This window comes from Mizuhopecten yessoensis, unplaced genomic scaffold (assembly GCF_002113885.1).
Source record: "Mizuhopecten yessoensis strain PY_sf001 unplaced genomic scaffold, ASM211388v2 scaffold10985, whole genome shotgun sequence".
NCBI lineage: Eukaryota > Metazoa > Mollusca > Bivalvia > Pectinida > Pectinidae > Mizuhopecten > Mizuhopecten yessoensis.
Window position 1 is genome coordinate 1,771,331 of NW_018408820.1, and position 13,233 is coordinate 1,784,563.

The window sequence follows — 13,233 nt, forward strand, 5'->3', positions numbered from 1 at the left end:
GTATTAGAAATTATATGTTTTGTCCGCCCCACGTTTACCCAAAATACAAAGAAAATCGCTGCCATATTGGCATTTCATCGTTAATTCTTGACGTCATCTCATTCTTTTGTGTGACGTCAAAATGGTTGTTTACGTCAATGTTAGATATATATGACGGTTTTATTATATTTGATAATGTTCACATCAGGGGCAAAATGTTAACGAACATTTTTTTGACAATTTCCATTAATTTCTTACACATATAATAGGTAACTGGTTGATACATATTCTGACACGTCGACAATGTTTTGAAAGGCTAAATAATATCTACTAGAGAAACTCATTCACATTTTTAAATTTAATATGTAGATTCTAGTAGAATTAAATATTTTGTTTGAAATTAAACCTGATTAATTGTAAGTTTCATATAGAATTTGGAGACAAGGTTTCTCGAGACCTTAGTTAAATAGAAACCATTCCCCAACTACATAAAAATATTTATAAATGGATCAACTATATGCTTTACATAATATATCTGTGAAAAGTCAAGCTCTCGCCTACAAGAGTAACAGAGTTATCTCCCTTGGGTCGTAACTTGATATATTTAAAATTTTACAAATCATTTTAATAAGTTTTCACAACATATAAAATGTCCGTGAAGTATGTCTAATGTACATAAGTTGTGTCTGTACTTTTGACCTCATGCGTATGGCAGAGAGTAAAACGTACGGTGTTAGGTTATGTTGTAAGGAAAATATCGGAAAATATTCTTGATAAAAGTACTTTTGCATATGTTTCCATTTACTGAGTATCCTTGGCTTCAGAATGTTTCAGACTAAATGAAACTTCACACTAATCTATCCAAGCATGCTACTGATCAAAACAGTAGGTTACTTCCATCAGGAATGGAACCAGCGATCACCAGGTTCCCAGGGCCCCGCTGTACCGATAGAGATTAATAGAATCTCCCATCCCCTATAAGGGGAAGATTATCAAGTTGCCAAACACGAGGCTTTGCCGAGTGATTTGCAACTTCAGAATCTTCCCTCGACGGTTGAGACTCCCAATCTCACCTCAAGGGGGTGAATTATTCTTTTTCTTTGACCCTGTTCACCCAATATGTATCATATACATAATGTAATGTTAACGTTACAGAATAAATACATCGTTGACGTTAAGTTGATGCATGGTTGACGTGACGTCATACAATTATTTTGAATAGAGGAATTCCCCCGTTTCAACACTAGGGTCACATCGGGAAAAGTGTTAATACTTCTGTCCAGGGTAAGATATAAAGGGAAATTATCCCGAGCAGGAAGCTAGAAGGTGACTTTAATGATACAATAAAAACCTTTCACACTAATCCCACCTTTTAAAAGGGCTCATCCTCAACAATTCAGGGTTCTAACTCCCTGCCACCATAGGGAGGGCCACGGACAATATCACCATATGTAACAAAAAGAGCGTAACATGTGTTTTCACCGGCGATCGATCCAGCGATCTCCAGGTTCTAAGTCCACTGTTGAACCAAAGGGAAATTTCCTTTAGCGCAAAACTAAAAGGCGACGGAAATCACATACATAAAAATGTATACAATTATTACTAAGAGAGCCACATAACAAATATACAGTTGGTACAACCTACTATCAGTCAATATTCATACAGTGTTAATTAAAAATAGTGAACAATTCTGAAAGTCATACTTCATCAGCAAACCTCAATTTCTGATATAATAACCACGAATTAGCGTATGCTGGGAGTTACTTGTACGTCCTCTAAAAAACATCAGTGTACTTACCTTGAGCAGTGGACATATATAAATTGATTTGAATGGAAACAAATCTGCAGTGATATTCTGAGGCATACATTAATTTAACTGATATGACAGATAAGTTATACAATAAAAGACAATGACAAAAATGACAAAAAGAATCAATGTTCAGTAACTAAATAATGTTATGGTCCTGTCCCCTACTCCGTGGATATGGAGTGAACTTGTTCAGATGTGTCGATATCTCTGTATTTTCACAACAACGGTCCCGGTTGATGTTATTGGTACGTTATTATTTTCACAAAATTCTTTACGAAAGATATCCACACGTCTCCGTCCAAATCTACATTCAATAAGAAAGGTGCATTTTGCATATCACTCTGACAACTCATCAGGACTCATTTGTTACATTTGTCAAATTGAACATCAGAAATGAAAAACGTCTCTGATGCTACATTGGATTTTGTGTCCCTAGGTATTGACTGTCTATGGTCTGTGTATCGGGCAACAAGGTCAAGATTGCCGTCCAACATAACAAGATGTGAGCGATGTTGACTCTGATCGGTGATATTGACAACAGCCACTCTGTCACCTCCATGGTTTACACTCACCTTGATTGGCCACACAAACAGTCTGTCACCAAACTGGTCACACATCGGGGACCTCTTTATCTCCCGTCCTGTGGTGGTGTACTTTATAACAGAACTTGGCTGAGGCTCGATGGCTAGAACATCTGTATCTGACATGGTCACCAGAAGTTCCCCTGTAGGGGTGACACAAATACCCATCGGCACTAATGGTGTAACGAATGCTGTAGACATAGTATTGTCAGGTAGTACGATCTGGCTGATCCATTTGTTACGATTACCAACTAAAAGTGTGTTAGTTCCTATCATTGTGATACAAGTAGGACTGAAATTTCTGTCAATTGGTTTGATTACTCTTCCATCTTTATCAACAAGTCTAATTACTGTGTCGTTGTCACAGAGCATCCAGCATTGTTTCTGTGTTGTATGTGGACACATCTCAAAACAAGTGCTGTTAAATGGAAACTGAAATGCAGCAATGACAGATACATTTGATGGTTCTTGTTCATTTCTGCCGATAGCAGATGGTGTCACGTTCAGGGTGTTATTGCTAACTGTCAAAGAGGAATCTGAAATGTTTGATGGGGGATATATTTGTTCATCAGTCATTGATTTGGGAGATGTTGGAAGTTCATCAGTCTCTAAATACAAATCAAGTATATGTTTTTCAAGTGCTTTGTCAGGTAGATACAATCCAAGGTAATCACTGTCACTTTGTATATCAGCTGAATTGGCTACTGACGGTAGATTTTGAGAAGCACTTATATTTGGTTCAGATTGATGGGTCATTTCTAAAGATTTAGACCCCTTACCGATTCCATACGTTGGTTGACCTTCAGATTGACGGGGCATATCTAAGGATTTAAACCCCTTCCCAATACCGTATGTGGAACAATCTTGAGTCGGAGGGGAAGTACCATCATTTAAGTTTCCAAACAACGGGACAACATCCAGTTTGCCGATAGGTTCTGGTTTATAGGACACTTGTTTCAGGGTAGGGAGGTACTGCGCATCATTGTTGGTAGTAACATTGTTAACCTTATCAAGGCTTTCTTGTTTTCCCATCAATATTTGAATGTTTTCGTTTGTCAGACGCTCACTCCTTTCCCGCTTATGCGCCACTACCATATCCACTTTATCCTTAATCATCACTCCTCGAAGGCCTATATCATGCTTGCGTACATCGTGCTCTTGTTCTTCCGAACTTATGGCTAAGTTCAAATGTTCACGTTTACTGGCAATGGTGGGTGGGATTGTTTGCGGTGCACCATTCGTACCTGAAAAAGATCAACAGTATCAAATTACATAGAATTGTTCATTTTACAAGTCTTAACCACTTATACCACCCACAACCCCATCTCAAGAGATATTCTAGTATGTTAATTAATAATCCTTTTTTGTAACGTGAATGAAAAATAAGACCATAACTGCCAAATCTGTCTAGAATTTAACACCCGGAAGTATTAATTATTAGTAGGTGACAACCTAGCTATATGATCAATTCCACTATTTAATGGCAAATGTATAATTAAGCCGGTTATTTTCGCTGGGATGATATATTTGCTAATTCAAGGGGTCATGCACTTGATCGAAAAAATAATGAATATCTGTTATATTAACTGCAATACTACCATAACGGTATCGATAATACCAAGCATATAAATAGGCTCTCAAACGGTCGAGAAGCTGGCAAGTAAGATTCTGTAAAAGATTGGATGCTTTGTAACTCGTGTACTGAACGTTGAAATCAGTTCTAAGTTAGGTACCTGTGATACATGTATGTATATAAATAAAATGAAATCAGTTAAGTAGTATATATACCGGTTATGATGGTTCTTTTACTGAACATCAGGGGAATGTTTAAATTTTGACATCGACGCCAATATTTTATAAACCATACATTCATTAGATTGTGACAGTGCCCTGAGAATACGTATTACTGTCACCCGAGGCAAATTTATTTTATTATACCGAAAAAAACATGGTGGCTAATTGAACCGAACACGCATCTTCTTTGTGTTTTCACTATTTTGCACTGTCACATATCCACTGCCACTCTTTGCTAGGGCGTTTGGAAGCGCCTTTCCATTGACTCAATATTAAATCTTTGACAGTTTGGAATGAACAATTTGTCTCCACCAATCAGATTACAGCATTTACACTAGAGTTATAATCAAAGATAATGTCACATCTCTAGATAACAGAAGGTAACCCTGTAAAAACACGAAGAAATAAATTTCATAAATCATGCAAAACTGACCTGCCTTTACAGTGTACTCGTACCTTTACTTTGTGGTGTTGGCTCGTTATTACTGGATATTGGTACATTTCCTTCACTATGTGATGATGAGGATCCACTTGGATGCATGGAGGATGCTGTCCTGGCCTCTTTTCCATTTTGTCTTTCCTGTTCTGCGGAACCGGCTGCTGACGAGATCTTCCTTTTTCTGTTTGACTGATCAGATATGGATGGGTTGATCCGATCAGTTAATGGCAGATCTACTGGGGACTGAACAAAGCTTGGTGAATTGATCATTTCCTGTTCGGTCATCAGCTGATCTACGATCATCTGAGTAGACAACTGTAAAGTAGATGGATGGCATTCTGAGTTCTGACCAGACATTGACTGACCGGAAGTGGGATCAGCCTGATCAGATATGGCCTGAAAAGCTTGACCAGTATTTGATTGGTCAGCTGGTTCTTTAGTGGAATCGTAGTGTGACCCTTCATATATTTTTGGCTTCGTTTTCTTCCTCATACCTGTAATAAATAATGACATCCGTGATATACATATACCGGAAAATTTCGCCCTTCGCCCATAAATCCATTTTCGCCCAGTGTTAATTTAGTCCTTTACATTTAATTACTATTTTTATTATGCTGTTTACTTATATGTACAGTATATTGGATGTAGTGATAATAAATTCGCCCTCATTAGGGACGGCGATAAAAACTAAAATGAAACTGCAGCGAAAATTGCCCAGTATACAGTATGCTAGTAACCTATTCAACCAGTAATGCAAGTGTCAATTACAGATTAATTTTCACCTGGACACAACATATTTTACCATACATACAGGTGTAAGTAACAATTTTTACCTTAAATACAGATGTCAGTAAACAAAAATGCTACTTTAGATACAGGTGACATTAATAGATGTTACTTCAAATACAGGTGTCAGTAAAAAAACTGCTACTTTAATTACAGGTGTCATTTACAGATGTTACTTTCAAGACAGGTGTTAGTAACACATGCTAATTTAAATACCGGCGTTATTAACATATTTTACTTTAAATACAGGTATCAGTTACATGTTACCTTAAATACACTCGTCAGTAATTTCTGTTACTTTAAACAGTGTTAGCAACAGATATGACTTTAAATACATGTGTCAGTATTAGATGCTACTTTTAATACAGGTGTCAGAAACAAATGCTACTTTAAATTAAGATTTTATAAGCAGATGTTCCTTTGAATACAGGTATTAGTAACATATGTTACTTTCAATACAGGTATCAGTAACAGTTGCTACTTGAGATACAGGTGTCAGTTACATGTCATGTTAAATACTTTCCACGGTAACTGCTGTTACTTTAAACAGTGTTAGTAACAGATATAACTTTAAATACATGTGGCAGTATTAGATGTTACATGTTCTTTACTAGATGTCATAACAGATACTATTTTAAATAACACTTTTCAGTAATAGATGGTAGGCTAAACACACGTGGCAGCTACATATGTTACTTTCAATACAGGTTTTAGTAACAGATGTTACTTTAAATACAGGCGTCAGTTACAGATGTTACTTTAAATACAGGCGTCAGTTACAGATGTTACTTTAAATACACGTGTCAGTTACAGATGTAACTTTTCATACCGCTATGAGCAACATATATTACTTTAAAAACATGTGTCAGTAACAGACGTTACTTTGAAAAAAGGTGTCAGTAACAAATGTTACTTTAAGTACAAGTGTCAGTATCAGATGTTACTTTAAATACAGGTATAAGTTAAATATGCTACTTAAAATACAGTGTCAGTAACAGGTGTTACTTTAAGTACAGGTGTCAGAAACAAATGCTACTTTAAATACAGGTGTAATTAACAGACGTTAATTTAAATACATGTGTCAGTATCAGATGTTACTTTAAATACAGTGTCAGTAACATGTGTTACTTTCAGTACAGGTGTCAGTAACAGATGTAAGTTTAAAAACACGTGTCAGTAACATATGTTACTTCAAATACATGTGTCAGCTACAGATGTTACTTTAAATACAAGTGTCAGTAACAGGTGTTACTTTAAGTACAGGTGTCAGAAAAACAAATGCTATTTTAAATACAGGTGTAATTAACAGATGTTACTTTAAATACAGGTGTCAGTATCAGATGTTACTTTAAATACAGTGTCAGTAACATGTGTTACTTTCAGTACAGGTGTCAGTAACAGATGTAAGTTTAAAAACACGTGTCAGTAACATATGTTACTTTAAGTACAGGTGTCAGCTACAGATGTTACTTTAAATACAAGTGTCAGTAACAGGTGTTACTTTAAGTACAGGTGTCAGAAAAACACATGCTATTTTAAATACAGGTGTAATTAACAGATGTTACTTTAAATACAGGTGTCTGTAACAGGTGTTACTTTAAGTACAGGTGTCAGAAAAACAAATGCTATTTTAAATACAGGTGTAATTAACAGATGTTACTTTCAGTACAGGTGTCAGCTACAGATGTTACTTTAAATACAAGTGTCAGTAACAGTTGTAACTTTTAATACAGATGGCAGTCACAGATGTAACCGACAATACATGTATCAGTAACAGATGTTACTTGGAGTATAGGTGAGATTAGAAATAATATGCTTTTTTGAATACAGGTGTTAGTAACATATTTTACCTGTAATGCAGGTGTCAGTTACATATTTTATTAGTTATACAGGTGTAAGATGTCTTGAAACTTTTACGTTTTATGTTTTTTTGCACCAGTAAGATGTATTTTTACACATTCAACATTGCTAGTCAAAAGGATCTTGGTTCTGCGCTTATATTAAAATATAAAGACTTTTCAACATTCATGAAAGAGTTGTATCCCTTGGTTCAAGGTTCCGTAGGATATGGCGTATTTACAGAATAGAGACACGTATAATACACAAACACTACGTGATCCAGTGCCTGAAAATCGAACTAAGTCAATAACATAGTAATACGTGCTTACATATGCATATTGAGTAACTGAAAGTATAACAAAATCAATAATATTTGTAGGTTCGTACCCCTGTGGGTGACACTATCTTTTGACATACATTCGATTTATCTAAAACGTAACCCAAAACACAACTTGTCCTACCTGTTTTTTAAAGTTTCATATTGATGAAGAGTTCTTTCCAATGTCTTTTAACAAACAGTAGATCGCCTGTAGCTAGGTATGAGCAGGATTAACCTTCCTGTTGGGAATTCTAATATAGTTATTTATAGGATTTCTAAAAATAAGTCGTATGAAATGAAGGTTTTCCTCCATATCTTTAAATAAATACAGCGAGAATGACGGGTAACTGCCACAGCGTAACAGAAACCTGTATACAGTGACATCTAATGAAAACAGAAACCTGTATGCAATGACAATTAAATGATTAACAGAAACCTGTATACAATGACAGTTAAATGACTAACAGAAACCTGTATACAATGACAGTTAAATGACTAACAGAAACCTGTATACAATGACAGTTAAATGGTTAACAGAAACATGTATAAAATGACAATGAAATGATTAACAGAAATCTGTATACAATGAAAATCTAAATGATTAACAGAAACCTGTATACAATGACAATTAAATGATTAGCAGAAACATGTATAAAATGACAATGAAATGATTGACAGAAACCTGTATACAATGACAATTAAATGATGAACAGAAACATGTATAAAATGACAATTGAATGATTAACAGAAACATGTATACAATGACAACTAAATAATTAACAGAAACCTGTATAAAATAACAATTGAATGATTAACAGAAACCTGTATACAATGACAGTTAAATGATTAACAGAAACCTGTATACCATGACATATTATGGAAAAAGAAACCCGTATACAAGAACGTCTAATAAAAAACATAAACCTGTAAACACTGACAATCAAATGATAAACAGAAACCTGTATAAAATGACATATAAATGATAACGGAAACCTGTATACAATGATACTGTATGAAAAACAGAAACTTTTTTACAATGAAACATGTATGCAATGATATGGAAAACAGAAACCTGAATAAAATGACAATTAATGAAAAATAGAAACCTGCATACCATGACATATTATGGAAACAAGAAACCTGTATACAAGAACGTCTAATGAAAAACATAAACCTGTAAACACTGACAATCAAATGATAAACCGAAATATGTATTAAATGACAATGATATGAAAAATAGAAATCTGTATACAATGATATGAAAAAAAGAAACTTGTATACAATGATATGAAAAACAGAAACATGTATACAATGATACTGTATGAAAAACAGAAACCTATATACAATAAAACATGTATACAAAGATATGGAAAACAGAAACCTGTATACAATATCATCTTACGGAAAACAGAAAAAAATATCTACAACGACATCTAATGACGAAAAGAGACCTGCATTGAAAGTGAGAAATCTGTATAAAATGATCATCCTGTGGAAAAGAGAAACCTGTATATAATGTACGTTATATAAACAAATACATTAACAATCATCATCATTATTCCCACATGAAAAACATTCTTAAATGACCTCGGTTGTTAATAACCATGCCAAGAAACATACGTATGAATTACGTTACCCGTAAATTTACGCACGTCTCGTGAACTGGTAGCTAGGTTTAAGCACAAGTCCTTTGGTCGGAAGTTTTACCGTTTCCATATTTCCATTTTTGGTTGATCACCCTACCGACCGATATTGGTCGTACTTACTGCCTTACCTAACTCCCTGAGCCATAACATGAAAACATTTGAGATTCACCACCTATAACCATATATACAGATTAAAGACATAAATAGACGAATACACTAATGCTACTAGGATTGGCTCAGAGGTCCAGCCCCACCCATGGGGACTAACTCCATGGTGTACCTCATGGAAACATTTGAGATTCACAACCTACAACCATATATACAATTTCTAGACATCAACAAATGAAAACACTAATGCTACTAGGATTGGCTCAGAGGTCCAGCCCCACCAATGGGGGCATACTCCATAGTATATCACATGAAAACATGGATCTCTACCGTAAAGGCATATACATGAACACTGCTGTGTAAGAAAATTTGAACTAGAAATATTTAGGATTTCCATCCTATAATCACATATATAAAACTGTTTAGGCTGAAGAAACGAATGAAATCTATGTCCTTGGTGTCTTGTCCAATCCTGCGTATTCAGTCATTGTTATAGCTTATATTTCTGGTACACTTTGACAAACGTACGATATTCAACAGAACATAAAAAGAAGATAGACTTCAAGGTGAGATATTGAGGCACATTGGGCCTCTTGTTATAAATCATTAGCTTACTTGAAATCTTCAATTTTGTTTTATGAAGAATTCATGTAAAAAAACATTATGTTCTTGCATGGACGTATAGTGAAGTATATACTGTCCTGGTTCTTGAAACTCTAATTGTGCTTAAAAACGTGTTTTAATATTTTTTGCAGATTACTGTAAACACGGAACTACGCGAGTGAGCGCAATTATTAATTATCGCGGGTCAGTAATAATAGGTGCCACAATGGTAATGGAGTAAATTATAATGGAAATTGTAAAAATGTCATCATTGTGATAGTGCACGGTTTCGTATTTATTGTCATGGACGCAGTTCCTCATCTAATTGTCATGGCCAGCTGTTATTTAATATAAATAGGGATAATTAGATAAGCTGGACACGTGGATAGTATCGTCACCGTGAACAGTATTGGTCAACAGCTGACCGTTCGCTCAGGTATATATAAAATTCGAACCGTTAACGGTATAAACATTCCGAAAATATTTCAAGCTACTTGGAACTAAATTCCACGCAAAGGTAAGTTATATTTCTATAATACATCTGTACTTACATTGTTATTTACGATAAATAATATATGCGTTTATCACTAAAAGATAATAGAAAGATAACGTTGTAGACAGTTTTAGAAGACATTTATTCAGACAATTGATTTCCATAACACTGACAAAAACTGTAACCATTCCTCAGAATCCTCATTTCACGTATAACTACAGCTTTGTTAAATCATTAATGAAAAGAAAATCATACTTGCAAAATACTTATGATGTAATGATAAAAATGAAATAAACAAAAAAATAAACAACAGTGTTCTGATGGTACAAAATAAAATGCAACGGGACTAGACCAGGATTCGAACCCTGGACCTCTGATCACTATCCTGTCGCTCTATCTGCTGTACGAGTTACGTACTGATATGGAAAAAAAGAAATTAAGGGGCGGCAACAGTTCACTTATGTAGGAAAAAACTACAGCGCAACTTCTCGAGTGTTTTGTTTGCAACGAGACAGAGATCATTAGGCACGAAGTTCATTGATCGCCAAGTTAAGCAGTATTGAACGGCTAATTTTGAGTGAATGTTCACGCATTATATCCAACTCTCGGCCAACTCTCGTTCGGATATAATGTTACATTTATATCAAATACTGCTTCCGCATCAGAATATTGCTTTTAAAAACTAGTAAACCTCCACAAATTTAAAATGTATATAAAAAATATATTACCAATAAATGTAATGTATGATATTTATATTGAAGAAATTCTTTTGAGATTTTTTTTGCAAGAGTAGAATGACTAAGCGTAGACTCATACGGTGGCTAATTTCATTGTTTTTAATTCTATTTGTCTCATCTTTATGCCATTTCGTAACTTTTATTCTCGTATTTTCGTCTTCAATCTCGTCTTTTCAGGGTTAAAGAGGAAAGAACGAGAACTTATGCTTGTTGTCTTTTCGGGACAAAAAAGGACAAAACAATGAAATGACGCAAATCAGCCACCGTAGCACGTGCAAATTTGTTTTGGGTATTTGATTAATAAAAAGCTAATTTGACTTTTCACTTCCAGATGAAGCTGTCGGCAGTAGTGCTTCTTGTGACGTTGTTTTCCTGTTACGTCACCAGAACTGATGGAGTGTCTCTACTGCGAGCTAGCAATGGTGAGTCGAAACAGCTAACTGAATCCTTCCGAAAAAAAAGAAAGAAAAAAATCCCGCAATTTCCGTGCCACGAGAATCTAAACCTGATAACCAAAAACCAGTTCATTCTATTGTTCAATATGTCTTTACCGACGTTAAGAAGGATTGGTTATTTTGGTCGGATTAGAGTCAGTTTATCGGTTGAATCGCGTCTACAATGTTTTGTATACAAATAAATATGAAATTTGCATGTAGCCAGAGGGTAAAACAATATAGACATGTTAATGGTTATCCCATTAATAACAACTGTTTGGGTTATATCATTTGCCCTGGTACATTGCCGACATGCCCACACGACATATTCCTGGTAACTGCTGGTTTGCATAAGTACTGAATCCAAGTTATATACATATGTATACACTGCAGGTGTATTGATATACAGGTAATACATTTGAACAGATGATTTACGGTTTCATATTTACAATATAATTGTTCCATTAATCATACTTATACAGTGTTGCAATACACAAACGGAAGGTATATATGTTAACGACGAAGATCCGCATTGGTTCAGACAGGTGGGTAACTCTCGTTAGTACAGACAAGTGGGTAACTCTCGTTAGTACAGACACATGGGTAACTCTCGTTAGTACAGACACATGGGTAACTCTCGTTAGTACAGACACCTGGGTAACTCTCGTTAGTACAGACATGTGGGTAACTCTCGTTAGTACAGACATGTGGGTAACTCTCGTTAGTACAGACAGGTGGGTAACTCTCGTTAGTACAGACACGTGGGTAACTCTCGTTAGTACAGACATGTGGGTAACTCTCGTTAGTTCAGACACATGGGTAACTCTCTTTAGTTCAGACACGTGGGTAACTCTCGTTAGTACAGACACGTGGGTAACTCTCGTTAGTACAGACACATGGGTAACTCTCGTTAGTACAGACACATGGGTAACGCTCTTTACTTTTAGACACGTGGGTAACTCTAGTTAGTCAAGGCAAATGGGTTAATCTCGTTAGTTCAGACACGTGGGTAACTCTCGTTAGTTAAACACGTGGGTACTTCTCGTTAGTTAAACACGTGGGTAACTATCGTTAGTTCAACACGTGGGCAAATCTCGTTTGTTCAGCACGTAGGTAATTTTCGTTATTTCAACATGTGGGTAAATATCGTTAGTCCAGACACGTGGGTAAGTCTGGTGGGTTTAGATAGGCGGGTAACTCTCGTTAGTTTATCAGTCGTTAGTTTGACAAGTTGGCGTTTGAAAAAAAAAATCGGGTTGTAGTACCTTCATTTTTTTTAAATCTCTGATAAAACAAGTTTGGATAATCCGATAAATAGACGATATTCAAGACTTTTTCGGAAATCAAAATTATCCTATGAAATTAGTTCCATTACATACACACTTTTTTATTATTATTATTTTCTTTTTCAGGAGAGTGTATCCAAGATGGTGTTCGTTATCCGGATGGGGCGGATATCGAAGGGGACAAATGTGACGGTTGTAAATGTACTTCCGGTACAATCACGTGTACGTACGTCATGTGTCCTAGCCTGATGTGTGACGTAGTTGACCGGTACGTCCCACCAGGTCAATGCTGCCAGGAGTGCCTGTAATTGTGGAACCAATATCGGAGTGCATTATATCCGGATGCTATTTAATCCGCAAATTTTAATAATAAATACGA

At 35.5% G+C, this 13,233-nt stretch overlaps 1 protein-coding gene and 1 long non-coding RNA gene across 2 annotated transcripts; one reads left to right on the plus strand and one right to left on the minus strand.

Annotated features, from left to right (window-relative positions):
* Positions 1-2,148: 2,148 nt before the first annotated feature.
* On the minus strand, positions 2,149-7,783 carry LOC110464338. Its single transcript, XM_021519517.1, has 3 exons — positions 7,690-7,783; positions 4,621-5,097; positions 2,149-3,614 (listed from the first exon to the last, which is right to left on the minus strand). Exons 2-3 carry the CDS (start codon positions 5,093-5,095, stop codon positions 2,149-2,151), a joined length of 1,941 nt encoding a protein of 646 aa, XP_021375192.1. The 5' UTR covers positions 5,096-5,097; positions 7,690-7,783.
* Positions 7,784-10,317: 2,534 nt separating this feature from the next.
* Positions 10,318-13,233, plus strand: LOC110464360. Its single transcript, XR_002464491.1, has 3 exons — positions 10,318-10,421; positions 11,466-11,556; positions 12,981-13,233. It is a non-coding gene; the product is annotated as an uncharacterized LOC110464360 (long non-coding RNA).

What these genes read in the sequence shown, in the direction of transcription:
- LOC110464338 (XM_021519517.1), bottom strand. Translation starts at nt 5,095, where the DNA reads ATGAGGAAGAAAACGAAGCCAAAAATATATGAAGGGTCACACTACGAT. An exon ending in GCCAACACCACAAAGTAAAG is followed by an intron (nt 3,615 to 4,620) that starts GTACGAGTACAC and finishes GATCTTTTTCAG; the next exon opens with GTACGAATGGTGCACCGCAA.